We start from the raw sequence: 25,156 nt of genomic DNA, 5'->3' as shown, positions 1-25,156 counted from the left end.
TGCAAGTCTCCTCACAGCTTCAAGGACAGGATCCTCTCAGCCCCCAAGCCTCTCTGCCTGTAGAGCCATCCCTACTGCAAAATTCCTTAAAGGCCTGTTGCCAAATTCAGCATTACAGCCCTTGACCCATGTTACAACTCTTTTAGGGGGTTCCTTACTTTCCCTCTCATTTTCTCTCTCTCTTTCTGCTTCTTCTCTCTTACCTCTTGTTTTTCTTTTTGCTCCTTCTTTCCTATCTTACTGCTTCTTTCTGTCTGTAAAGCCTCTGTGGGGTTGACTGCATATATATACAACTCCTTGTCAAGTTCTAGGCACGGCCCTCCAGGTCCACAAACTGACCAATCCCCTCTCGGTAGGCCACAGACACTTCACTTGCATAACAGGGTACAGATACTTTATTTCCATAGTCTATTGGCCAATACCTGCAAGGTGCATACCAATCACAGGGCAGGCTGCAGCCTAGGATCAGACAAAAAGTATCAAACTACAGACTGTTTACAGCTTATCCAGGAAGTGCCAATGAACCTGTACAAAAGTAACAAACCCTCTGGGGTAGAAAACTAGGACGAAGGTAACTCCTCAGGGCTTAGGGGAAAAATCTCTCAAGATGTTTTTCCAAAGAACCAAGGCAAAGGGTCACATAAAAGAGACACAGGTGTGCTCTCTCTTGATCTTAGATTATTCACTCTAGGGAAGCCAGCTGCCATGCTGAAACCAGCCCTACAGAGAAACCCACATGGCAAAGAACAGATGCCTCCTGCCACAAGCCACATGAGTGAGCTTGAAAGTGACCCTTCCATGCCCCTGTCCAGCCTTCAGATGATTGCAGCTTCAGCCAACACTGTGACTGCAACCTTGTGAAAGACCCTGGGTCAGAACCCCTCAGATAAGTCATTCCCAGATTCCTGACTGACAGCAATTGTAGAAGATCACAAATGTATGCTGCTTTAGGCTGCCAAGTTTGGGGAAAATAACACAATGAGCAAAACCAGAAAATGTCCCCACAATAATACAACAACACAGTTCACTTGCTCTCCCTAAAGGCACTTTCCATGTACTGAATTTGTGTGTGCAAATAACGAAATAACACACACCTTCTATGTTTGTTTACCAACTGCACCTCCCCCCATGAAGTATTTTTGTATGTGCACTATGCTAATTTTCTTAAGCAACATGTAAAAAAAAAAAACTGGCATAACAGCACTTATAAAAATACCTTATGTGGGGAGCATGCGGTTGGCAAACAGATACAAGGTGTGCATTATTTGCATAAAAATACGGTAAATTTGTCTTTTTTTTTTAAATAATTTCTTTCATTTCTAGTTCTCACGTTCTTTTTTAAAAAACTTTTCTTATCATGTCTTCTTTCTTTCAACATCTGTCTCGTAGCTTGAGTTTTCTTAATTCAACAGGAAATAAGGCAATCAATTATTTAGGGTTGCGACTTACATAACCTGAAATACTACTAATTATAATGTTTCTCCATCAGGACCTAGCTGCTGCTTGGGGCTAGAAAGCACTGGGCTAGTGCATAGCCTTGTTCTTTGTTGAGATATGACAGCAGAAACGAAAGCCATTACTTTTAAGCAAAAGAAACATGTAGTCAAATGCTAGGTTGACTCAGTGATGTTGCAGTTTTACAGCTATATACTTAAAGCTAGTAAACACACACAGAGACACTTGTTTGTATTACAATACTTAAAGCAAAAATAATTTCATTTTTATGATTCTGAAATACTCCACCACTGCTGTTAAAATAAAAATTTGATTTGGCAAAGTATCTTAGTGACATAATTATTACATTAAAGAAAAATGACAATGATAGTTAACATTCATTGCGCATTTATTGAGCACATTCATTGAGCTAACATACGGCCTCCCATTTTAACCATGCATCAACTCTATGTGGTAAAGAGTATTCTTAATCTCATTCTATAACTAACTGAGATTCAGAGAGGTTAAGTAACTTGCCTAAGATCACACAGCTAGTAAGCAATAAAGCCCTGATCTCACTCCTGCTGTCTGATAACAGGGCCTGTGCTCTAAATCACTAGGCAAAACACCTGCATTATGGAATCTGCAACCTGAACACACCAGGCCTGGTAACAGGGTGGACCCAATACACATACACAGGCCTTGCCTTCCAGCCTGTGATGCTTTGCTGCTCCACCCCAACTATACCCAGATTAGATACAGCACCCCTAGTCCCCAGGCAACAACTGACCGGGAAGGTACACTGCCTGACAACTCTAACAGCCGCCCCTTTGTGGGCAGAAGCAGGAAGAAAGTTCCAAGAAGTGGCAAAGGTGAACTGTCTGGAACAGGTCAGCAATCAAATTGTGCAAAACTTACAAATCCAGCCGCTCTATTAGCTTCCTTCCTTTTCTCTCCTTGTGAAGTTGTTTACAGATGTTCCTTCTACCTGCCAACTGCAAACTTTTAGGCCCCTGGAATTCTTAGCTAACCATTGTTTAAATGAGGAGACTTCAGTTTATAAAACTGTCTGGTTAAGAAATTGTTGTTCTTTTCTCCATTCATGGGCTAAAATTTTCCCAAGAATGATCATATATTAAAACACGCTTACACAACTGGACTAAACCAAAAGAAGAGAAGTTTCCTGAATAAACTGAATGCTTCAAAGGCCAGCATAGCAGGGGCAGGGTTTGGGGACCATGGCTTCAGGGGACATCTAAGTCAATTGGCATAATAAAATCTGTTAAGAAAACATTCTGCATCCCGCTTTGGAGAGTGGCATCTGGGGTCTTAAATGCTAGCAAGTGGCCATCTAAGATACATCAATTGGTCTCAACCCACCTGGAACAAAGCAGAATGAAGAACACCAAAGACACGAGGTAATTACGAGCCGAAAAGACAGAAAGTGCCACATAAACCAGAGACTACATCAGCCTGAGACCAGAGGAACTAGATGGTGCCCAGCTACAACCGAAGACTGCCCTGACAGAGAACCCCTGAGGAAGCAGGAGAGCAGTGGGATGCAGACCTCAAATTCTTGTAAAAAGACAGACTTAATGGTCTGACTGAGACTAGAAGGACCCCAAAGGTCATGGTCCCCAGACCTTCTGTTAGCCCAAGACAGGAACCATTCCCAAAGCCAACTCTTCAGACAGGGACTGGACTGGACTATGGCATAGAAGATGATACTGGTGAAGAGTGAGCTCCTTGGATCAAGTAGACATTTGAGACTATGTGGGCAGTTCCTGTGCAGAGAAGAGATGAGACGGCAGAGGGGACAGAAGCTGGCCAGATGGACACAAAAATAGAGAGTAGAGGGAAGGAGTGTGCTGTCTCGTTAGAGTGAGAGCAACTAGAAATATATAGCAAGGTATATATAAGTTTTTGTATAAGAGACTGACTTTCACTTAAAGCACAATAAAAATTTAAAAAAAAGAAACACGCTTACTATAAAATACATTTAAAATAGCTTGTTCATGTCCCGTGCTTTATGTCTTTCCACGCACACTCCTCTCCATTCAGTCCTTGAAGGTGGGTGGTGTCACAACATTATCCTCTCCATTTCATAGATAAGGAAATACACACTGGCAGCAGTTAAGCAATTCTCTCAGAAACACACAATGTGCAAATAATTAAATAGGGACTAATCTGACTCCTAATACAATCCATTAAAATGGCAGGAAATATAATTCTGTCTTTGATGATTCAGAATCGGAACTGCCAAAGACTTTAGTCTTCATTGGGAACGTCAAATACAATTATGCCACAGAACCCTCGCGTGGCTAGGTAGAATGGTGGTCCAGGGAGAAAATGCCCATTAAAGCACCTATTATTGTATTTTACAATAATCACTATCTCTGATGCTCTGGAAATATCATTTCAAAATGGGAAGAAAGGAGAGAAGCTCAAAGAATAAAGATTACATGTGGGATCATCGTGCCAACTTTTCATTATGTACACATGTAAAAATCACATTAGTGCCATTCAGATCATCTACCAGCAAGAAGGGGGGCAATGCTGCTGTAAATTTACTTAACTCTGGACTACTCTACCCACATCTACAAGACACATTTATCTCCTGGTATTATTTAAAGGTGATTCCAAAGAACAACCAAGAATTTTTTGTCATCTCTTTCACAGACTTATGGAAATACACTTCTTATCTTACCTAAATGAGGGAGGCAGTTAGAAACAGCTCAAACGCCCAAGAATCGAAAACGGTTCATTTAATAATGGTACACTGTTGCTGTTAGTTGCTGTCCAGTCGATTCTGACTCATGGTGACTCCATGTGTGCAGAGTAAAACTGCTCCATAGGGTTTTCAAGGCTGTGACCTTTCAGTAGCACATCGCCAGGGCTGTCTTCTGAGGCATCTCTGGGTGGGTTTGAAGCACCAACCTTTCAGTGAGCACTTAACCATTTTGCATCACCCAGGGACTCCAATATGGTACATTACCTTGGTAAAATACCATATCCAGATACTAAAAAAAAATAGTTACCAATAAAAGCTATGTGGAAACAACAAAAACTGCTTTTGCAATAGTAAATACTGGACAGGGTAGACTAAAAGATGGTAGGCTATAGATTCTAAACACAGTTTGTAAAAATACATCAGCGTACAGACAAATTCAGGAAGTATGGATGTTTTCAGGGGAGTTGGAATTTTCAGAGTTTGTTTTTTTTTTTTTTTCCTTAATAAGATAGAAACTTTGTGTGCCTTAATCTTAGAGAGTGTTCTGTATTGGTGTACACGGGCCTACCATCTTCTTTTTAGTAGCTCAGGGTGCTTCATTGTCTGACTGCCCAAAAGTTCATTTAACCAGTCCACCAATAGGTGGACACTGGTGTTGTCTTCAGTGTTTTAGTATTACTGATAATGCCACAGTGACTTAGGAAATAAAAATGGCTCCTAAACAAGTAAAAAGAGGCTCAACCAGACTGTTAGAGAAATGGAAAATATTCTGCCAGTACAATATTTCACCTGTGATATTATCAATGACCCACAAGTTGGATCTCACACACTGCGGACATGGTTGGACAGAAGTAAGACCTTTCACAAGTTTCTGGGGAACACACACTGTCTTGGTCCCTGTTCTGGGTTGAACTGTGTCCCCCAAAAAGATATGCTGATGTCCCCATCCCTCAGTACCTGTGAATGTGGCATTTGGAAATAGAGTCTTTGCAGATGTCATCACTTAAGATAGCATGAGGGCACGGTGCAGTAGGGTGTGTCCTAATCCAAACTGAGCAGGGTCCTTATGAAAGAAAAGAGACAAAGAGAGACACACACAGGAAGGAGTGCCATGTGACGATGGAGACAGACGTTTGGAGTAGCAAAACGGTCATGTGCTCAGCTGCTAACGGAAAAAGTTGATGGTTCGAACCCAACCCAGTGGCTCCATGGAAGAAGGACCTGGCAATCTACTTCCATAAAGATTACAGCCTAGAAAACCCTATGGAAGAGCTCTGCTCTGTCACATGGGGTCACTATGACTAGAAAATCAACTCGATGGCAACCAACAAAATCTACAAGTCAAGAAACTCCAAGGATCAGACCATCACCAGAAGCTATGACAGAAGTATGGAAACAATTTTCTTCCTCAGAGCCCTCAGAAGGAATCAATCCAGCTGACAACCTGATCTCAGGCTTCTAGCCTCCAGGGCTGCAAGCGATTAATTTCTGTTCTTATAAGCCACCCAGTTTGTGGTACTTTGTTACAGCAGCTCAAGGAAAGTAACACAGCCTCCATGGAGGGCAATTTGATGATCTCTGTCCAACTTACAAATGCGTGACACTATGACCCAGCAATTCCACTTGCAGGAATTTTTCCAACAAATACACTCACATAGGAACAAAAGGACAAACACAAAAGTTAGTCACCATGCATTACCAGTAACAGCAAAAGAATGAAAACAACCTCAATGCCCACCTCTTGGTGGACCGATGAAATGAATTTTCAGGCAGTCAGTGAAATACCCTGAGCTAAAGAAGGTGGCAGCCCCCATGTTCGCCAACACAGAACAATCTCTAAAATGTAAAGTGCATGTGCAACCTTCAGGTCCCTCCAATTCAAAATCAACTCGACAGCACCTAACAACAACAACAAAGCACGGACAGTCCCTGGAATTGGTAACATTGGCCACCTCCAGGAAACAAACTGGGGGGCTGGGGTCGAGAGAGAAGAAACCTGCACAGTTTAATCCTTTGTATTTTGAGCCATGTGCACATGCATTTTTTATTCAATGAAATAAGTTAAATTAAAACTTCAAATACATAAACTTTATGTCCATTTGCCACTGTCTTTTTTTTTTTTTTTTTTAATTACAAGGTGCTAGTGAAAGGTGTGTGCTTGGGGTTCTAGCAAAGCCTCCCTCGCCTACATCTCCATCCTGCTGGCCCTCCTACCTGGCCAACGCCTGAATCTTCTCTACGTGCCGCTCCTCCTGCTCGGCCACTTTCCTTTTCAACGTGTCCATCTCTTGCCGGAGCACAGCAGAATGTTCCATCTCACCATCAAGCAGGTTCCGCAGAGATCTACAAAGAATGGGCCCCATTAGTTCAGATGCTATCAACCCAGCGTCCATTAAACCCAGAACATAGTTATTTACCTAATACATCAAGGCCTAACTCATTCATATTCCACGAGAATCTGCATAAACCATACTTCAAGTCTACCTCGATTCAGGAGATCCCAAACTATGGTCAGCAGCCTCAGAGGGATGGGCCCTAGAGAATCACGTGTGGCCCAGGCTCTTTGCTCCTGACAGCCTGGGAGCAGGCAAGTCATCTAACAGTTTACATCACCAGAAAATCCTAGGTAAGTCCCTTTAAAGACAGGCCACTCAAACGTGCAGCACATTAAACTGACGCCATTTTGGCCCAGCCACATTGGATAGGAGACTTAACAAAGAAAGGGATGCCAGAAGAGGCTCAAAAGATAATATATGAGGCATGAAAACATTATGCTCAGATTATCTGACAGAAGTCTAATGTCATTCCCACCACTACCCACAAAACATACTTTAACCTGAGATTTCATTAGCCATCTCCAGGTTACATGAGCGATAGGTATCTATAGGCATGTTTTACATTCCCACATTGTTAAGCCTACTCAATATGTTCGCTTGCGTGCCATTCCTTGTCTTAGATAAGGGAGAAGACAACAGCTCTTCTAGAGATAATCAAAAAGTACTACTAAGAACGGAGCCACACATGGTTCTGCTGACCGTTTACTGCATTGTACCTAAAGTGGGTATTTCTAGAAAACAATTATCAGTCTGGGTGTGTCCACATGCTAAATTCAGAAGACGCTTGCTCCATGACGTCAGGATATAAGCAAACATGTCTGGCTCCCCCATTATTAACTGAACTCTCCCAACACTGGTGTTCCTTCAAAGTGTTGAGAAAAGTCCCCTCTTGATCCCTGGGAGCACACACACACACACACAACCGTTATGATTTTTTTTCCTTCTCTCGGAAGGAGAAGAAATTAACAACAGGCAATGACTATTGTTCTTCACAAGGCCAGACAAAACCTACAGCTTCCTCCAAGATAATCGCTCCAGCTGGGATAAGGAAAAAGAATCCCACAGTGTCTACAAGCTCTTTGTTGAAAGTTTATTTCAGATGGAAAATCACCCTGTCTCGATTCCTTTTAAAAAAAAATATCTTTTTGATGGAAAAATTTGGAAACAGATAATGGTGATTCTAGAACAACATGATGAACACAGTCAATGTCACTGAACTGTACTCGTGAACAACGTTGAAATGGCAAATGTTTTGTTCCATATGTATTTATTACAAAAAAAATACCCTTTTGTTTTAGAAAAGTATGGTTGTTTGCTTTTATAGGTTTCCATAAAGACAAAGGAGAAGCTTATCAATTAAGATCTGAAAGGTTTTTAAAAAAAAAAAAGAATCAAGATTGGCTATCACCATGGATCCTTAATTCCCCTTCTGAGTGAAAGAATAAGGGGCCAAAATGAACACACATACACGTGCATATGCATGTACATATGTGTACATACATCATCTCCAAACCCCAGGTAAGGTATCGTAACTGTGCTTGCAGGTTAGCTGATAGTTGCAGACCACTACCTCTGTTGTTCACCCCATAGCAAGACAAGGTTCTGGCAGGTGAGAGACTTGCCTTCAGGCAGTCAGATGGTAATAGTGCGCCTAACACCTGGGCAGTATCCAGCATTGGGTTCAAGAAGGAATAAAGAGGAATAAAACCCTTCACCCTTTCAATATCTACAATTAGGCTTGTACATATCCACGTACAATCTTGCCCTAGGTATCCCCGATTTGGGCAAATTTTAAGACAAGTATTCAAGTGCCTGCAGCATGGTAGGTATACCGTCAATTAAGGGTTACCCAGAAGACTGCTTTACCAAATTCTCAGTCTGTTCTAAGGTAATGCCATTATCATAAGGTTCTCATTCCATGCTTACACTCAAACCACAATATATGCACTCAAGTGGTACATCCCAGACCAAAAATAAGCAGTCATCGATCACAATTTCACCAGCAAAGCAAAATTTCCTTCATCTGTTATGTTCTATCTCAGAGGTAGAATGTCAAAGAAAGAATATTTTACAAGCCTGAAGATCCTGATACCTGTTCTCTTCTTCCAGCTCGTCTTTCCTATTCATCATGGCCACGATGGCTTGTCGCAGTTCGTCTAAAGGAGAAAGGAAAGGCAAAATTAACCCCCAGGGCTCACCTGTTCCGTCGTCCCCTCACTTCTCTGGGTCATGGCCTGTCTAGACAAGTTTACTTTGCCCTTCCAAAAATAATTCCTGTAGGGTCTTACCCAAGAGAGCCAGTGAGCTCAACTGATCACTCTTTTATTAACCACAAAAAAAAATGGAAAAACATGGTGACAATAAATGTGTATATTCTTTGGTGAATATACTCAGCTGCTATAGAAAAAAATACACTTGCAATTTCTAAGTGCTTTTCAAAGCCTATGCTACTGGACAGTATTTGTTTTGAACAATGATTCATTCCCAGTTAGAGCTGTTTATCAACTTAACAGATCAAGTGACAATGGCTGCATACTGGGATACAAATACTCGAATTTAATAAGACAGCTGGTTTTCCTACATTGATATTTGATAGTATACAGGTGACACTGTAAAGACGAAAGGGAACCTCTCCAATACAGTCTGTAATTAGAACTGCTCTTTCGGATACCTTCAACTTAGGAAAGCATTCATGGATAGAAAGCCACACCTTTAAATAAGTACCCAGTGTCCAACCAACACTGAACTTAATTGTTGTCACTATTCACATGTCAAAGATGCTGTTCATTCATATCGCTCAGTCAGGTCTTGAGACCAGGAACTTCTAAATTTCTCCTGGAAAGCCTTTTGTTTTTGTTGTTTTGATTTTGCTTGTTTTCTTTTTTCCCTAATAAACCCAAAAACCCACTGCCATTGAGTCAATTCTGACTCATAGTGACCCTATAGACTTAACAGACCCTGTGAACTGGATTTCCCTCTTGAAATTGGCTGCTAGGAAGCTCAGAGCCAAAACTGCACCACACATCTAACAAGTGTGTGTGGCCACATAGCAACCACTATGTGTTCTTTCTTTTTTTTTTTTCTGAACTTGTATTTCCACCTTAGGAGTGCGTGGTGGAGCAAACTGTTAAGTGCTTGGCTGTGAACCGAAAGGTTGGCAGTTCAAATCCATCCAGAGGTACTTCAAAAATAAAGGCCTATCAATCTACTTTTGAAAGGTCACAACGATTGAAAACCCTATGGAGTGCAGCTCTGCTCTGACATCAAGGCCCTGAGCTCTGGTTCCCTGACCCAGTTCAGAATGAAAAGTCAAACAGACTCTGGTTTCTTGGAAGTATATGCAAATGTTTATTATCTTCCTCCTTTAAGAAATCTTGCTTTAAGAATGCTCCTTGCTTAGGTAAGCCTAAAATTCTAGGATTGTCCCCCCCCCCCCGCCCGCCCCTTATATCATTCATCTCCGCACACACATCCAGATCATATTCACTGAACACGTACTATGTGCCAGGCACTGTGGGGGTGTTTGGAGGATGTGGCTGGAGGAAGGGTATAAATAAAATAGCCAGTAATGACCCTGCCACCATGGGCTAGTAAAAAACATTAAAAAAAAAGTTGCTGTCAAGTTGACTCTGACTCATAGCCCCACGCCAGCATCCCAGATTCTGTGACCTCCTCTTTCGGGCACAAGGGGGTAACATCCCCATCCCCTCCCTTACTGGGGAGCTGCGATGATCAGAGGAGAGATTAGATGGGCCGGTACACGTGTCAAGATGCTGCCTTTTACGTGGTGTGGCAGGGGGACATTAACAATTTAGAAGAACTCACCATAATGCTAGAGCTACAACTTTCTAGTTTAACTAAAAACACTAATAAATCTGTAGAAGAAAAAAAAACCAGTAATTTATTCCCATGACACTGTAGCCATGAAAAAAAAAACATATTTAATATATTATTGAAGACAGGCAAGATAATATCTCTTCGGCTCTTATCTTCAAGAAACCTGGCTGCAGTCATGTACTATAGACCCAAGACTCAGGAAATTGCTCCTTTACTCCCAGGCCTGTTTGAATCTGAATTTTCTTATGGGGTCTTCTTTCCCACTGGCGTCCTCGGCTGCCCAAACTTCCTTGGGGGCGAAGGTTGGGAGGGCAAAGGAAGAAGATATTTAGAATTGCGATCTGAGCCTGGAAGAAGCTGAAGTCTCTTCTTAATCAAAGAAATTGTACTTTAATCTCCTGGCTTTTCTTGTCAGATGTGTGTCTCTCTGTTCAATGGCAGCCCAGCATGTGCATAAGCGATTTCTATGAATGAACTACTTGCACTGGATGTAAGCAGAATGAGCACAAAAGAAGCAAAGTACACAGTGTGGGCCCCTCCCCACCCGTGCACTCTGTAAGGGGATGCCTGGGATTGAGCAGAACGGAGCATGGTGCCCACTGGTCCTCATCCCTGGCTCAGCTGAGCCTCTCCTGGAGGGAGCAGCTAATAACCACGAACTTGAGCTTTGTCATTCTAAGACAGGGAACAGAGGCCCCCCACCCCAAATCTGCAAACAAAGTAACAGGAAATGGGCCAGGGTGCAGAAACAAAGCCATTCCCCAGAATAATGGGACAGGGTATCAGATAATAGCGCCCAAACTTCTTTCAAGTCGTCTTTAGGAAATGGCTGGAGAAAACCAGCACCAGGGACATGCACAGAACATCCACCTATGACAGCTGTGTGACCTTCCCCCAGGGGCAGTAAGGGGCTGCAGCAGCAGCCCAGAGACTGCACAGGCGCGACACCCCATAAGTCCTGCTAGAAATACCAGAGGACTCGGGGACAGGAGCCATCTTGGAAAGCTTCTGCGTGCACTGTAGTTAGCATATCCCTGACTATGCCTGTGAATAAACATGAATCTTTTCCCCACCCAAGAACTTTCAAAAACCTGGGTGGGTCTTTTGTTCTGTGAGACAGAGGTAACCATTGCTTTAGGCCCTCCTTGTCTCTACTTGAAAGCCTCTTCAATAAAGCTTTGCTAAGAAAACTCTACATGCCTTACCTGCTCATTCTTGACCAGTGAGAGGCAAGAACCTCATTCTAGTAATAATTTCACGAAGTTCCTGAATGCAGTCCAACTTCCCTGCCCAGCCCCAATGACAGAGACAGCCACCTGTTTCAGTGGCCTTCAGCACCCTGCCTGCCTAAGGGACTCCCAAGCCTATACTGAGTGTACTATTTTGGTCCTCCACACAAACCTGAGAGCCTCTCCCCTGAGTAAGATGCAAATCCAACAGATATTACTTAATGGGTTTCCACAATCTGGCCACCATCCATCTTTCCTTGTGTTTACCCCCCACTCCCAAACCGATAAAACCCAACTCAGCATTTTCACCCTGGTGGAAAGACACCTCTGCTGAGAAGCCTTCCCTGAGCCCAAGCCTAGGCTGTCACCAAGTTCTTGGGACTCAGGTCCTCCATTAATGGAACAGCAACAGGTGGAAGGGTGTGTGACAATCGTCAGTCTCCTCCCACTGAGGCACGACTCCTCAGAGGCACACGGTGTGTCATTCACCTTGGCGTCCCCAGAGCTTCCACATGTGGGGTGCTCCGTCGAGGCTTACGGGGTTGAATCCCATGAAAACAAGTGATCCAGGGAGACAATTCATATAATTACTACGCTTCTAAAACTAATAGCAAAAGTAACAATGGTCATGTAGCAAGTATTTTTCATGTGTCTAGCCATGTGTTTGAGTCTCTCAGCCAACGAAAACCCTATGGAACACAGTTCTACTCTGACACACGTGGGCTCACCACAAGTCAGAACCAACTTGACTGCAACTGGTTAGCAATATATCCGCACCTGACATGCCTTGTTTCAATTCTCACCCAATGAGGGTGCTCAGTAATACAGAGCAGGAAAGCAAAACTGGGACATCTCCTACAAAATCTCAAGCTGTCTTCCAAACCCTCTTTAAGGCTTGAAATTGGTGAAATTGTCCTGCTAGGCCCAAGAGCTAGAAAGGAATAAGGCACTGGGGTAGAAGGGTGGAGGGAACAAGAAAAGGTCATATGGAGTTCCAGTAGATTCCATTACAATGACTGGAGTAAGATCCATGGAAAGCTGCTACCAACAGACTCCGGGACAGGCATATCTGAGTTCAAACCCCAGCTCAGCCACTCACTGGCTGGTAACCCTGAGCAGGTTTCCTCCATTACAAGATGCAAAATGGGGATAACACCACGTTCTCTGCAGGACGGCTGAAAGATTAAACTAAAGCACGAATCTGCAAAGCATCCAGCCGAGCTCACGCTCTGCAGCGAACACCAGTGAGGCAGTAAGGGTCCTGGATTTCAGAGCACAATCTCTGAAATCAAGTCCCCAGGTTCAAATCCTGGCCCTGCGGCTGGGTGACCTTGGGCAGGTTACCTACCCTCTCTGAGCATCAACTTCCTTATCTCTAAAATGGGATCTTCATAGAAACTTATCTCATAAAAATGTTGCAAGTATTTGATAATATGTAATAATAATCTGTATTTAGAACAATGCCCAGCCCACAGCAACCACTCACCAAATGTCACTGACCACTATAATTATAATTAATTTTGTCCCTTTCAACAGCAGCAACAAAAAGACAGGACAAGGTAGTAGGGATCGCTCCCAAGCACAGGCCAGTAAAACTGGGCACATTTTTAGGAGTTTACGGGATTTATTGAGCTACTGTGTGCCTCAACCTTGGGAAATAAAAAGGAAATGTTTTAAAGTAGTCCATACCCTAGAGCAGCAGACTAAATAAGAGAATTTTCTGAAGTGTCAAACAAGATCACCGTGGGCGACGTGGGAAATCAAATATGTCACTTTGAGGGGGCTGAAAAATTGTCTGGATCCTGGGCTTTTTAGGCTAGTAAAAGAATGGCACGGGATGACAGTGTCCCAGATACTGCCACCCTGACTGTGCAGCTGAAAACTTTCTGTTCCAGGGGAAAAAACTTGGAGGAGGAACTATTCCCCAAGGGAACACAGAAGGTAGTCGAATATTCCTCTGGCAGAGAACAGTCACGAGTTGCCTAAAATCTTCACTCCAAGTTCACCTTGCTGTTGTCATTAACTGCCATCGAGTCGGCTCCCACTCATAGTGACCTCGTATATAGCAGAACAAAACACTGCCAGGTCCTGTGCCATCTTCACGATTGCTGGTATGTTTGAGTTCATTGTTGCAACCACGGTCCACGGTGTCAATCCCTCTCATTCAGGGTTTCCCTCATTTCTCTGATCCTCTATTTTACCAACCACGATATTCTTATCTAGCAATTGGTCTTTCCTGATGACATGTCCAAGAGAGGCTCAAATCCCATGGCACAGAAGCCACCCGGGAGAAACAGTGGGTCCATTCAACGTTGATCCGATCCATGCCATCATCCTAGAAAGGCTCTTTTCCTTTCCCTTGTCCTATGCGTTGTGCATTTGCAGCCTCTTGAACGATGGCCCTGTATGTGTGTCAACATCAAAATGACTGATCATGACACTTAAAAGTACTCTGAGAGTGGGGCTTCTGTTTTAAAAACCTGTCACAGAAAGAAGGGCCATCACAGCTCTCCCACCACCTCCCTACCCTGCCATCGTGCAACGCTCACACTAATGGCAGAAAAGGAAATGGACCGAGAGCTGGTGTCCCCCTGAGACAACGCTCCTCTGACAGGCTTTAACTCTAGCACATTCACTTCTGCTGCCACATTGGCTGGTTGGTGAAGCTGGAAGGTAACGTTGGGGATGATATTCATGTATCGCGTAAATATTATACTCTGCCAGCCCCAGTGACACACATGAGCACAGGCGCTCCCTAACATGTAATTTTCCCTCCTCTCCCCAGCACTGCACATCCCATTATTTGTTTAGTCTCTATCATCCTGGCTTCCTTCCTCTTTATTACCTGCCACGGCACACATTTCAGCTGACAACCAAGCACCGTTTCTGTACTGTAGCCCCCCCAGAGCCTGGCAGAGCAGGGGTTTCCCTCTTCTAAGGCGGAAAGGCAAATGACCATCTACCTCCAAATCTCTCCCTTGCTCAGCTTCCGAGGACTAATTCACAAATCCAGTCAAGTACGCAGGCGAATGTTAACTTCAACTGTCAGAAATCGATCTGGGATAAAAAAAAGCAGCATTTCAAATCCCAGTGGAAGGGATGGATTCTTCCATAAATATTGACAGGGCAAGGAACCGTTTTGGGAGCAAAACACAAGACCTAAATCTCTGCTTCTGCCCTGTATCAGCATAGATTCCAGGCAGGATAACATTTAAATATGTGGGTAGAAACAATAAAAGAACTATATACATACATGAACAAACATTTATGCAGTTTTGGGATAGCGGAGAGGCCCTTCTTGGCATTAAACCATTAAGGAAATGACAGTATTGCTATACAATTTCTTTTTTAACTTCTGCACAGCAATGGCCAATCTCATATGGAACAGGTCCATTAACTGTAGACGCTCTAAGCTCTTTAGGGCTGCTAAAGGGCAAAACACAGTTTTCTAATCAGGTCTGCATTCAAATTCCAGCTCCACTGCATCTTGGCTCTGGAATCCTGGGCAAACAACTTTTTTGCCTCACAGTCCTCTCAGCTAGAAAAATGTTGCTAACACTGCCGACCTCACAGGACAGAGCAGGGGGTGGTAATACACTTTATTGGAACATAGTCACGCTCACTCATTTTCGTATCGCCTGTGGCTGCTTTCACGCTACACAGCACAGTTGAGTCATTACAACAGAAGCTACATGGCGTGCGAAGCCTAAAATATTTACTCTTAGCTGTTTACAGAAAGTTTGCTGACCCGCCTGAGAATATCTACAAGCTCTTCCCTCTATCCCCCTTCCCGGCCTTCTCTGATTCAGGGTTGGTGGGAGCTCTCTGTGCTGAGTGTTGTGGCCTGCATGACACTAGTGCCATCCAGGGCGGACCCAGCTGCTGTACCAAGCAGGAGGCTATAGATCAAGCTTCGGTAGAAGTGAAAACGCAGTTGAACGCTGCTGCCTGGCACACTGGGTCCCGTTCCCCCTCTTTAGAGTTCCTCCCCTTTCCAGGATGACAGCCTCTGCCTTGGCCCTCTGGCTTGTCCCCACCTAGCCTCCTGTACTGGGTTTTCTTCCTCCACCCTCAGCCTCTGCTCTCTCCCCTTCGCTGGTCCCCAGGGCAACTGTCCCTCACCCAGGGCTTCAGCCATAGTTTCCACTCTGAGGACCCTGAAGCTCCACCCATACTTTCTCCTGAGCCCCAGACCGTGAGCACAAGAGCCTCCCCACTGGCTCAGGCCTCTGCCGACCCCCCTGCTACTCTAGTCCTCCCAGCTCAGTCTCCAACTGCACCAAACTCACTCTCAGTCTCTCACACCTTGTGTTTTTGCACAGGCTGTTCCCAAGGCCTGGAAGATCCAGCTCCTAGCTATCCTTCAAGTTACAGTTAAGGATGACTCTTCTGTGACACCTTCACTCCAGGTTGTGGCAGATGTGTTATGTCAGTGGGCCTATCTCGCTCATGACCCTTCTCGAAGAGTCGGCTCCCCGGAGGCCACATGGCCTCATAACCCATTCCCAGCCACAATGGTGAGGCCAAGGGAAGCTAATTGACTCAAACTGAACCAATCGTAGTACCTTCCAGAAGTTTGGGATAGGCCACAGTCCCTGACTACAGAGATAAGGAGACTGGGAGCAAACATGTCTACTTCTAAGTCACATCACCAAAATCCGTTAGCTGAAAGCTGATTTGCCAAATGACCAATTTAACGAGCACTATCCTTAAACAGGAAACCCTGGTGGTGCAGTTGTTAAGAGCTGTGGCTGCTAACCAAAAGGTCAACAGTTCAAATTCACCAGGCACTCCTTGGAAACCCTACGCGGCAGTTCTACTCTGTCCTGTAGGGTTGCTATGAGTCGGAATCAACTCGACAGCGACGGGTATGGTAGGGTATCCTTAAACAAAACCTTAAGCTGGGCCAAGGACAGTTTGCCTGGCTCTTTTGTCACCAGGTGCAGAGGTGAGGGCAAATGCAGATACAGGCTCGGGGAAAAGTCCAAAAATACAGGAGCAAGTAAAATCCCTTCAGGGCAAGTCTGATCAGCCACAGAGAAAATGCGGGGAGTTTGGCAAAGTGGCTAAAATATCGAACATGGACAAGAGAACCCACAGCCCTACTCTGAAGCTTTGAAGAATCAAAGCTTTGAAGAGAACCCTTAACGATTTGATGAATTAGGCCTCTTCCTATACAGATGTGGACAAGAGCAGAGCGAGCAAAAGCAGGCTGACTGTACCAGGTCTTAATAGCTTTTGAGCAGCCATCTAAGATACAACTATTGGTCTGTATTCACCTGGAACAGAAGATAAAGAATGAAACCCAGGAATCAAAGAAAAAAATCAAACTAAAGGACTAATTGTCTCCATGAACCACTGTCTCCTCTGACCCAAGGCCAGAAGAACTAGATGGTGCCCAGCTACCACTACAGAATGTTCTGATCAGGAATACAATAGATGAGTCCTGATAAAAAGGAAGAAAAATGTGGAACAGAACCTCAAATTCTTAAAGAATCCAACTTATTAGACCTATTGAGGTTGAAGAAGTCCCTGAGACTATTGCCCTAAGTCACTCTTGAAACCCTGAATTGAAACTATCCCCTGAAGTCACCTTTAAACTAAGTAACAGCTTACTTGAAAAGATTGGCCCCCTTGAGTATTGTGCTCTTTTAAAAAATCATCTAGATGACACCAAATGGACAACAGCTACTCTAAATCGTAGGCAAGAAGGTTGGGGGATAGGAGCTTAAGTCAATGAAAGTGAAATAACTACAACAGAAATAACAAGAATGTTGACATAATCTAAAGAATGTAACCAGTGTCACTGGTCACTATGTCTAGAAACTATGGAATGGAGATGAGTTTTGTTGCGTATATTTTCACCAAAATAAAATTAAATATTGTTATTTAAAAAAAGAGCAAGCTGTCTTGCAGAGAGGAAAGAGGGTAGAGGCCATCCACTGCAGGAGGTAAGACAACAACACAGAAATGCCTGCTCCCTCTACCCCTAGGCCCCCGTGAGCCCCAACAGGACCCTCTGCCCTTGTGTTCTAAACTTGTGTGTGTTGTGTGTCCTCACAGCCAAACAACACAAGTAGAGCCGGACATTTCTTTCCCTAAGCTTCCATTGGAAACCCATGTGGCACAGTGATTAAGACCTACACCTGCTAACCAAAAGGTCGTCAGTTCGAATCCACCAGGTGCTCCTTGGAAACTCTGTGGGGCAGTTCTACTCTATCCTATACAGTTGTTATGAATCAGAATCGACTCAACAGCAACAGGTTTGGTTTTCCGGTTTTTAAGCTTCTGTTATGCCTTGTATATACCTCCATGAAACACTTTGTCCTTTGGGTTAGAATTGTTTACCTGTGGGTCTAGCCATCAAAGCCCCACCCCCAAGCCAGTGAGTCCTTGGGAATGGGGCTATGTCCCATTCATCTTAGCAACCACATGATCCAGCATGGTACCTGACCTGCAGGGTACACATGAGACTTTTTGAATGAATCAGTGAATTAATAAACAAGCAAATGACTGCAAGACACCCACTGCTAAACCTGTCCCCTCCTCTCCAGGAACTGAGGCGCCTGGGATGGGCTGGGTAGAAACGTCAACCTCGTCTAAAAGTAAGTTCAAGGCCTCACACCAGAGAACATTAACCACAGGGTTCTGGCTGTAATTTCCTACCCCACTGACAGTCTTTGAAGAGATTCAGGCTCAAATTGAGCTTTTTCCAATATGTGTCTCAGGAACGTGACATACATGGGGGTGGAGATAGGGAACAACTTCTTACATACCATTACCATGACCTAAAACCAGGCCAGCCTGCCAAGCCATCACACTGCTTTCTCAGCCCTGACCTTAAGAACCCCGATTTGAAAAAGACCAGCAGAGCACGGACTGACCTGCCCCCACCCCCAGAAACCCAAACACAAACATACACACAATCGCCCATTCACACAGATGATTATGGCCATCAGAAGTTACTATAAAAAGGACTGAAATAGCCACGTTGAGGGAGGCACAAGCAGCTTCCCTTCTTTAGCCATTAAAGGCCCTTGGGGGGGGGGGCGGGGAATTACCCTAAAATAAATTGGTCTTCAATTCCTTTTTCAACATTTAAAAAGGAGATGACGTACATCTGGACACGTGCGTGCACACACACTCACATATACACAGATCTGTGTAATCAATCCTGGCTTTCTATCTTTTAAAGACCCAGAGAGCTTTTACAAACGATCCCCAGGAGCCCATACTCAGTTATACTGAAAGAGAGCAATCACAAGGGGACATGCCCTGAAATAAAAAACGGCTCTTCTGCGGAGGTGTACTTAACCTACATCGTCATTTTTCAGACTTAACACCCTGCTTTTTATATCACTTTCTGCCTACCCACTCTCTCTCTTTTTTCCTCCAAAAGAAACGATAAACTATGTTGAGCTCCAACTCAACTTTTTCAAATCAATCTTGTTTCCGTTCTACAACTTTGTTCTCGGTTTCTCTCTCCGGTCTCTCCCTTCCCCCTGCCCACCGAGAGTTTCTACTTTTCAATTTGTTAGGATGAAAACAAATGTCTCAAAGACACCTTCCCAGTGCTGAGATGGCCAGTGGCTACCACACACTGTTTCTTCATGTCCAGCTCCACACCACACACCCAGGAAGTGGCAAGGACCCACGCTTGGCCGGGCTCCCCCAGAAAGCCTGTCCGTCTAGCAGCACCAAGCCTAGCCCTTCCCCTGGGTCCCCGACTCAAGGATTCTAAGTCTCACACCATTTCCAAGTGTGTGGCCTTGAGCAACTCCCCATCCTTTTTTTTTTTTTTTTGTCCTTTAAGTGAAAGTTTACAAATGAAGTCAGTCTCTCATACTTATATACACTCAAACTTATATACACCTTGATATGTACTCCTAGCTGCTCTCCCCGTAATGAGACAGCACATTCCTCCTCATCACCCTGTATTCCCCGTGGCCATTCAACCAGCTTCTGATCCCCTCTGCCCTCTCATCTCCCATCCAGACAGGAGCTGCCCACATAGTCTCATGTGTCTATGTGAGCCAAGAAGCTCACTCCTCACTAGTATCATTTTTTTTATCTCTCCACCTTTCCTGATCTTCATTTTTTCTTTTGGAAAATCAGGAATCTGATTAAATTCTGGTCTTTCCCAGCTTTCAAACTATTGTTTCTACATAATCTGGAGAAGGAAAGGAAAGGTTTAAGGAACCCATGGCAATCAAAAGAGAAATAAGAAAATCACAAGGTACAGAGGAAAAACACTTGTGGTGATAGCCTGATAATGTTCTAGAAATCTGTATTAACTTGTTCATGTTTGTAATTTTGGGGCTCTATCATGTGTACACTCCCTTCCTCCCCCCACTCACTCACTCACACACTGTGCTTCTTCACAGAGACATGATGGAAGGCGTCCCAAAAGCAAATGCTCACAGGCCACAAGGTAACGACAGTGAATGCAATGGAGTCCTCAGACGGATGAGGGACAGTGGAGGGGAGAGGATGTGCCCAGCCTAAGGTAGCAGCCTGGCCATCTACTGCCCCACACAGGATAGAGGCCCAGGCCACCACCAGCTCTGATTTGTCAGGAAATGCCAGAAACCCACAATAACTTTTACACAAACCCGATTTTTCAATAACGCTGACTAACATTCTTACCATGCGGGCCCAAGAGAACACAGCCATGGGCCACCACCTTGCAACCCCTGTCCACCAGTCACCTCGGAAATGGCAAGGTGGGCAGCAGACAGGTACGCGGCCTTTTTTCAAATGGACCCTCTGTCGACTGACATCAGAGAATGGCAACATGTAGAAGTGGAAGGGGCCTAAGAGGGGTTCTAACTGAGGCAGAATCCCCAAGGAGCTGAAGAGAGGGGCAGTCACTAGACACCCAAGGCAGCTCCCCTAGGCACCTTAAAGTGATAGAATCTGGAACCAAAGGGGGGTCAGAGTGCCCCTGCCCCACTCCACGCAAAAAGGGCTAAAAAATACACTTACGTACACATGAAACGGTTAGAAGTCATAACTCAGAGCTGGGGAATGGGGTGCTTCTTTATTTTTAATTTTATACAGCAAAACCTGTAAGAGCCAGAACTTGATGGGACTGCCTTGTTTTTCCCTGTCTCACAAGTTTTCCACCTTTGTCAGGGTACAGTCTTATCACATCTCTATTGCTCTCTACTAGTGGCAAATATTTGAGTTTTCCTTCTCTGACAGGTGTCTGCCTTACACAGGTTCTGGTTTTCACAGGTTTTCCTGTACTTTTCCATATAATGTTCTCATTTCATATCAAGGAGTCAAGAAGGAGTCTCTAAATTTATTCGCTGTAGTTAAAAAAAAATAGAGGCAAAAGCACATCATTTTGCTTTAAAGAGGTATGCATCAGTAGAACTAAAAACAGAAACAGTTTTAAAGGTTGCTGTGAGCCGTGGACAAAATGGACCATGGGAAGAAAGACTTATCTGGCCAGTAAGGAGAGGGAAAACCAAACCCATTGCCGTCAAGTTGATTCTGACTCATAGCAACCCTACAGGACAAAGTAGAACTGCCCATAGGGTTTCCAAGGAGCACCTGGTAGATTCAAACTGCCGACCTTTTGGTTAGCAGCCGTAGCTCTTAACCACTACACCACCAGGATTTCCAAGGAGAGGGAAGGGGGTAGAACTCTTTAAAATCACTGAATATTTCTCATCTAAAAAAAAATTTCAGAAATTTGGATAGTGGATACCTATGTGCCCAGTATGGTCAAATATAATTATTTCACCATGTCTGCTTCAAATTTTTTTTTTTTAAGAATCAATCATTACAGACACAGCTGAAAATAAATTCTGGGGAGTTGCGCTAGGGGTGGAGAGGAGGGGTAGAAGGCAATTGCTTTCGCCTGAAACTTCTCTTAGCGGATTTGTTATGCACATGAATCAGCTTCATTTTTAAAACGGCAGGGTCCTTTCTGTTCTGAAAGCTGGAAACAGCATGGGTAAGACTAGGCAGAATGCCAGGCCGGGGCCAGCTTCCTTATCAGTCGTACACCAAGCCTGCCCCGCTCTCCTTCATTAGCATGTGGAGGAGCACTAGTTATGCACAAAGATGTTTTAGGAAGAAAGGCCTCTGTGAGAAACAAGTAGAAACCAGTGATGTGCCTGGGTAAAGATGAGAAATGGAATACAGGTGTTAACTAGATGATGTTGGATAAATGTGAAGACAGGAAAAGCAGGGCCTGCCTGCTCTTCATTGCAAAACAGCTAAATCAGTAGGCATCAACAAAGAAATTTACAAAGGTGCTCGCCATGGGCTCTTTTAAAAAACATTCTACTGTCTTTACTGTGTGGTTCCACTTAGTACCACCACCCTGCCAAAAAAAAGTCTTGATAGATAAACGTTGGGGGAAAGGTCTGTGCTGTGCAGTAAGGGCCAGCCAAAGGACAGCCCTTGGGTAGAGTCTGCAGGGCTTTATTTGGCTAGCAGAATGTTAACAACAGTAATCTGAATCTCTTTAAACAGAGCATGTCCACTTTGCTGGGTCCCCGGCCTGCCCACCTGTGCCTGAAGCTGAAGTCACATGAATCTATAGCTCCTGGTAAACTGAGGAAGCATTCTTCCCTTGGTGCCTGTGGAGGAGAATCCAGCCAGTGACCCAGGAGCTGCCTAACTCCACGGTGGCTGCCCCACTACCATAGGAAGGGATTCCCAACCGAGAAGACCACAACGCTGCTAAGCAGCACAGGGCCTTCCCCACAAGCTGAGGACCCCTGCTGTCAGAATGCTCTGGCCCCACAACTTCACAGAAAGCAGGTCCTCCTTATGAAAAGGTCTCTGGAAGGTCAGGGGAGGGGGGAAGGGGCTGACCAGATCTTGTCAGCATCCCTGACATTCACAAACCACCTTAATCAAGAGGCGAGAGGACACCACGCATCCCATTCTGCGGTGGATGCAGGAGCTTTGCTGATGGTGCTGGTTATGGGTGTGGACGGAGAAGGAGGTGTCCGCTGAAGGAGGCTGACTTCCCTGGCATCAGTCCCCATGAAAAGGAAAGCCTCCGACTCCCAAGATCTTACTCTCTGAGGTCTAGACTTGGCAGAACATAGACAGCGTAAGGAAGCTCCCAGGCGCTGTGGGAAGATGCCCTGGCCGTGTGGGGATGGAGTAGGTAATGGCACACACAGTGTGGTAATTAAAAGCACCCTGGGGCACTGTAAAAAAAAATTCCAAAGCTCAGACTGCACCACAGATCAAGTCAATCCAAATCTCTAGGGTGGGAGCCAAACATCAGTGTTTTTGGTTACAGCTCCTCAGCATATACCAATGTGCAGTGAAGGTGGGAGCCAGGGCTGAAGGAGACCCCAAGCTGAAGATGACTCAGCACATTTAACAGCAGCAGCAGTTAACATTCAAAAGCTCCTACTATGTGCCAGGTACTACCAAAAAAACTTTACATACGTTACCTGATTCAGTTCTGCCAACAAACCCCAGAGGTACAAACTGCTACTATTCCTATTTTTAGATGAGCAAACTAAGGCTCAGAGAAGTTAAATAATTTGCTCAAGGTCATACATCTAGGAAGTAAGGAAGCCCTGATGAAACAGGGAATCTGACTCCAAGAGGCTGTGTTTGGGCACCAGGACAGGGTAGTCAGATGTAGCAGCCTCTGTCCGTGGTACTGAAAGATCACACTGATTTCTCTAGGGAAGTTTGTGGGTGGTTTCTTTCTTTGGGGAAAGGTGATACCGGTACCCCAACTCCCCAACAACATTCAGGCAAACCCTGTTAACTCTTATAGCCTGATGTTTATGGGAAGCTGAGAGTCCACAGCTGGGCTACAGCATTAAAGGGGACACAGCGCCCCCAGAGGAAGCATGGGGTAGCAGTGTAACTGGTGACTAGTTGCCATCAAGTGGATTCCAATTCATGGTGACCCCATGTGTGTCAATGGCTATGATCTTTTTGGAAGCAGGTCACCAGGCCTTTCTTCCAAGGCACCTCTGGGTAGACTGGACCCTCCAACCTTTCACTTAGCAGCCAAGCACATTAACCATTTGTACCACAGAGAGACTCCAACTAGTGAGCACACCAAAAGGCAAAAGCAAATAGAGAGATAAGGGCCAGGGCCTTGGGATCTAGCTGCCCCTCCAGTGCATGTGTGATCTTTCATCTACTGCCAACCTTGAAGGACAGGTCTGGGCTTGGTTGTATTAAAGGAGCCAGTGAGTTCTTATTTCACAGAACTGGTGGTGTCAGAGCACGTGCCATGTACCAGACACTGGGTGGAACACTGTGCATGAATTATCTCAATAAAATCCCAAAACAATCCCATGAAGGAAGTGCCCAAATTAAACCCATTGTACAGATAAGAAAACTGAGACACGTAAAGGCAAAGTGATTTCCCAAAATTAAAAAAGGAATTACAAAGGTCCCTGGGTGGCTCAGATGGTTTGCTCTCAGCTGGCAACCAAAACGTTGCTATCTGAACCCACCAAATGGCACCACAGAGAGAACAGGTCTGGCGATCTGCTTCCGGAAACATTACAGCCAAGAAAACCCTATGCAGCAGTTCTACTCTGTAACACACGGTTTCCTAAGTCACAAATCAACAACAAAGGAATTAGGATGCAGAGCCAGGATCGGAATGCAGGCCGTGTGCCACTGGAGCCCACAACCACAACCACCAAGATACTTACGGTCTCCCCAACACCACAACAGGATTTCAGAAAGAAGAGGCCAGATCTCTACGCTGGCTCTGTACTGTACCACAAAAATCAACATTCTCAAGATTTTATTGAAGAGACAAAGCCTCAACAGGTTCCGATCTTGGCCCAGGTTAAGGGACATGTCCCACGCAGCTTCTCTGCAACACTCCTTAACTAACAAAGCCCTTCAGGACAGAGGCCGGATGACCTTGCAGTCCTGCAAACCACTGGTGCCCAAACCTAACTGCATCCTCGGATGTTTGAGCTATGAGACCAGTAACATTCCCTCTTTTCACTTCAGCTGGTCTGAGCTGGTTTCTGGCCCTTGCAACGAAATGAGCCATACCTCACATGCTACAACTGCGAACCTCCGTTGAGCTGGCGCTGGAGTGAATGTGACCAGCCAGGTGGGAGAGGCACAGGGTGAGAAAAACGGTATATAAGCAAGGATGAGCGACATCATGGAAAAGGAATGGACAAGGGTTCTGAGACCACAGTCTGAATCCTGGCTCCACTGCTAACTGGCCAGGTTACTTTAGACACTTCACGCCCACTTTGGGTCTCAGATGCTCAATCTATAAAATGAGAAAGTTAGACAAGCTGCTTCCCTAAATTCTTCTACTCTGAGATGCTGTGATTCATCAGGAGTAGCAGATGAACATTTCTGCTTTCTGGCTCCTGCAAGTAAACGTGGTGTGTTAGGCATCCCTGTCACCTGCTGTGCTGGCTGGACGGCTGGCCAAATGTGTCCACCAGAAACATGACCCTGACCTGTTGAAAACACCGAGTCTGCCACAGCCCCAAGGGCTTGGACACCAGCATCTGTTGTGACTGGCCTCACGCACAGCAGAGTGGTGGGGTTAATTGATGGCAAGGAAGATTAATGGCATGTGAAATACTCATAAATAATTAGGACAC

At 44.8% G+C, this 25,156-nt stretch overlaps 1 protein-coding gene across 7 annotated transcripts in view; it reads right to left on the bottom strand.

Moving 5' to 3' along the window:
* SNX29 (sorting nexin 29) overlaps positions 1 to 25,156 on the bottom strand; it is a 768,639-nt gene that overhangs the window by 434,624 nt on the left and 308,859 nt on the right. For all 7 annotated transcript variants that reach the window (XM_049902690.1, XM_049902693.1, XM_049902691.1 and 4 more), the window contains 2 exons: positions 8,594 to 8,657; positions 6,380 to 6,508 (listed from right to left, as the gene is read on the bottom strand). In XM_049902690.1, the coding sequence (XP_049758647.1) occupies positions 6,380 to 6,508; positions 8,594 to 8,657 (193 nt within the window). The remainder of the gene's footprint in view (positions 1 to 6,379; positions 6,509 to 8,593; positions 8,658 to 25,156) is intronic.

Source organism: Elephas maximus, chromosome 12, assembly GCF_024166365.1.
Source record: "Elephas maximus indicus isolate mEleMax1 chromosome 12, mEleMax1 primary haplotype, whole genome shotgun sequence".
Classification (NCBI taxonomy): Eukaryota; Metazoa; Chordata; class Mammalia; order Proboscidea; family Elephantidae; genus Elephas; species Elephas maximus.
Note: the sequence above shows the minus strand (reverse complement) of the source record. Positions and strands in the feature narration are given on the sequence as shown.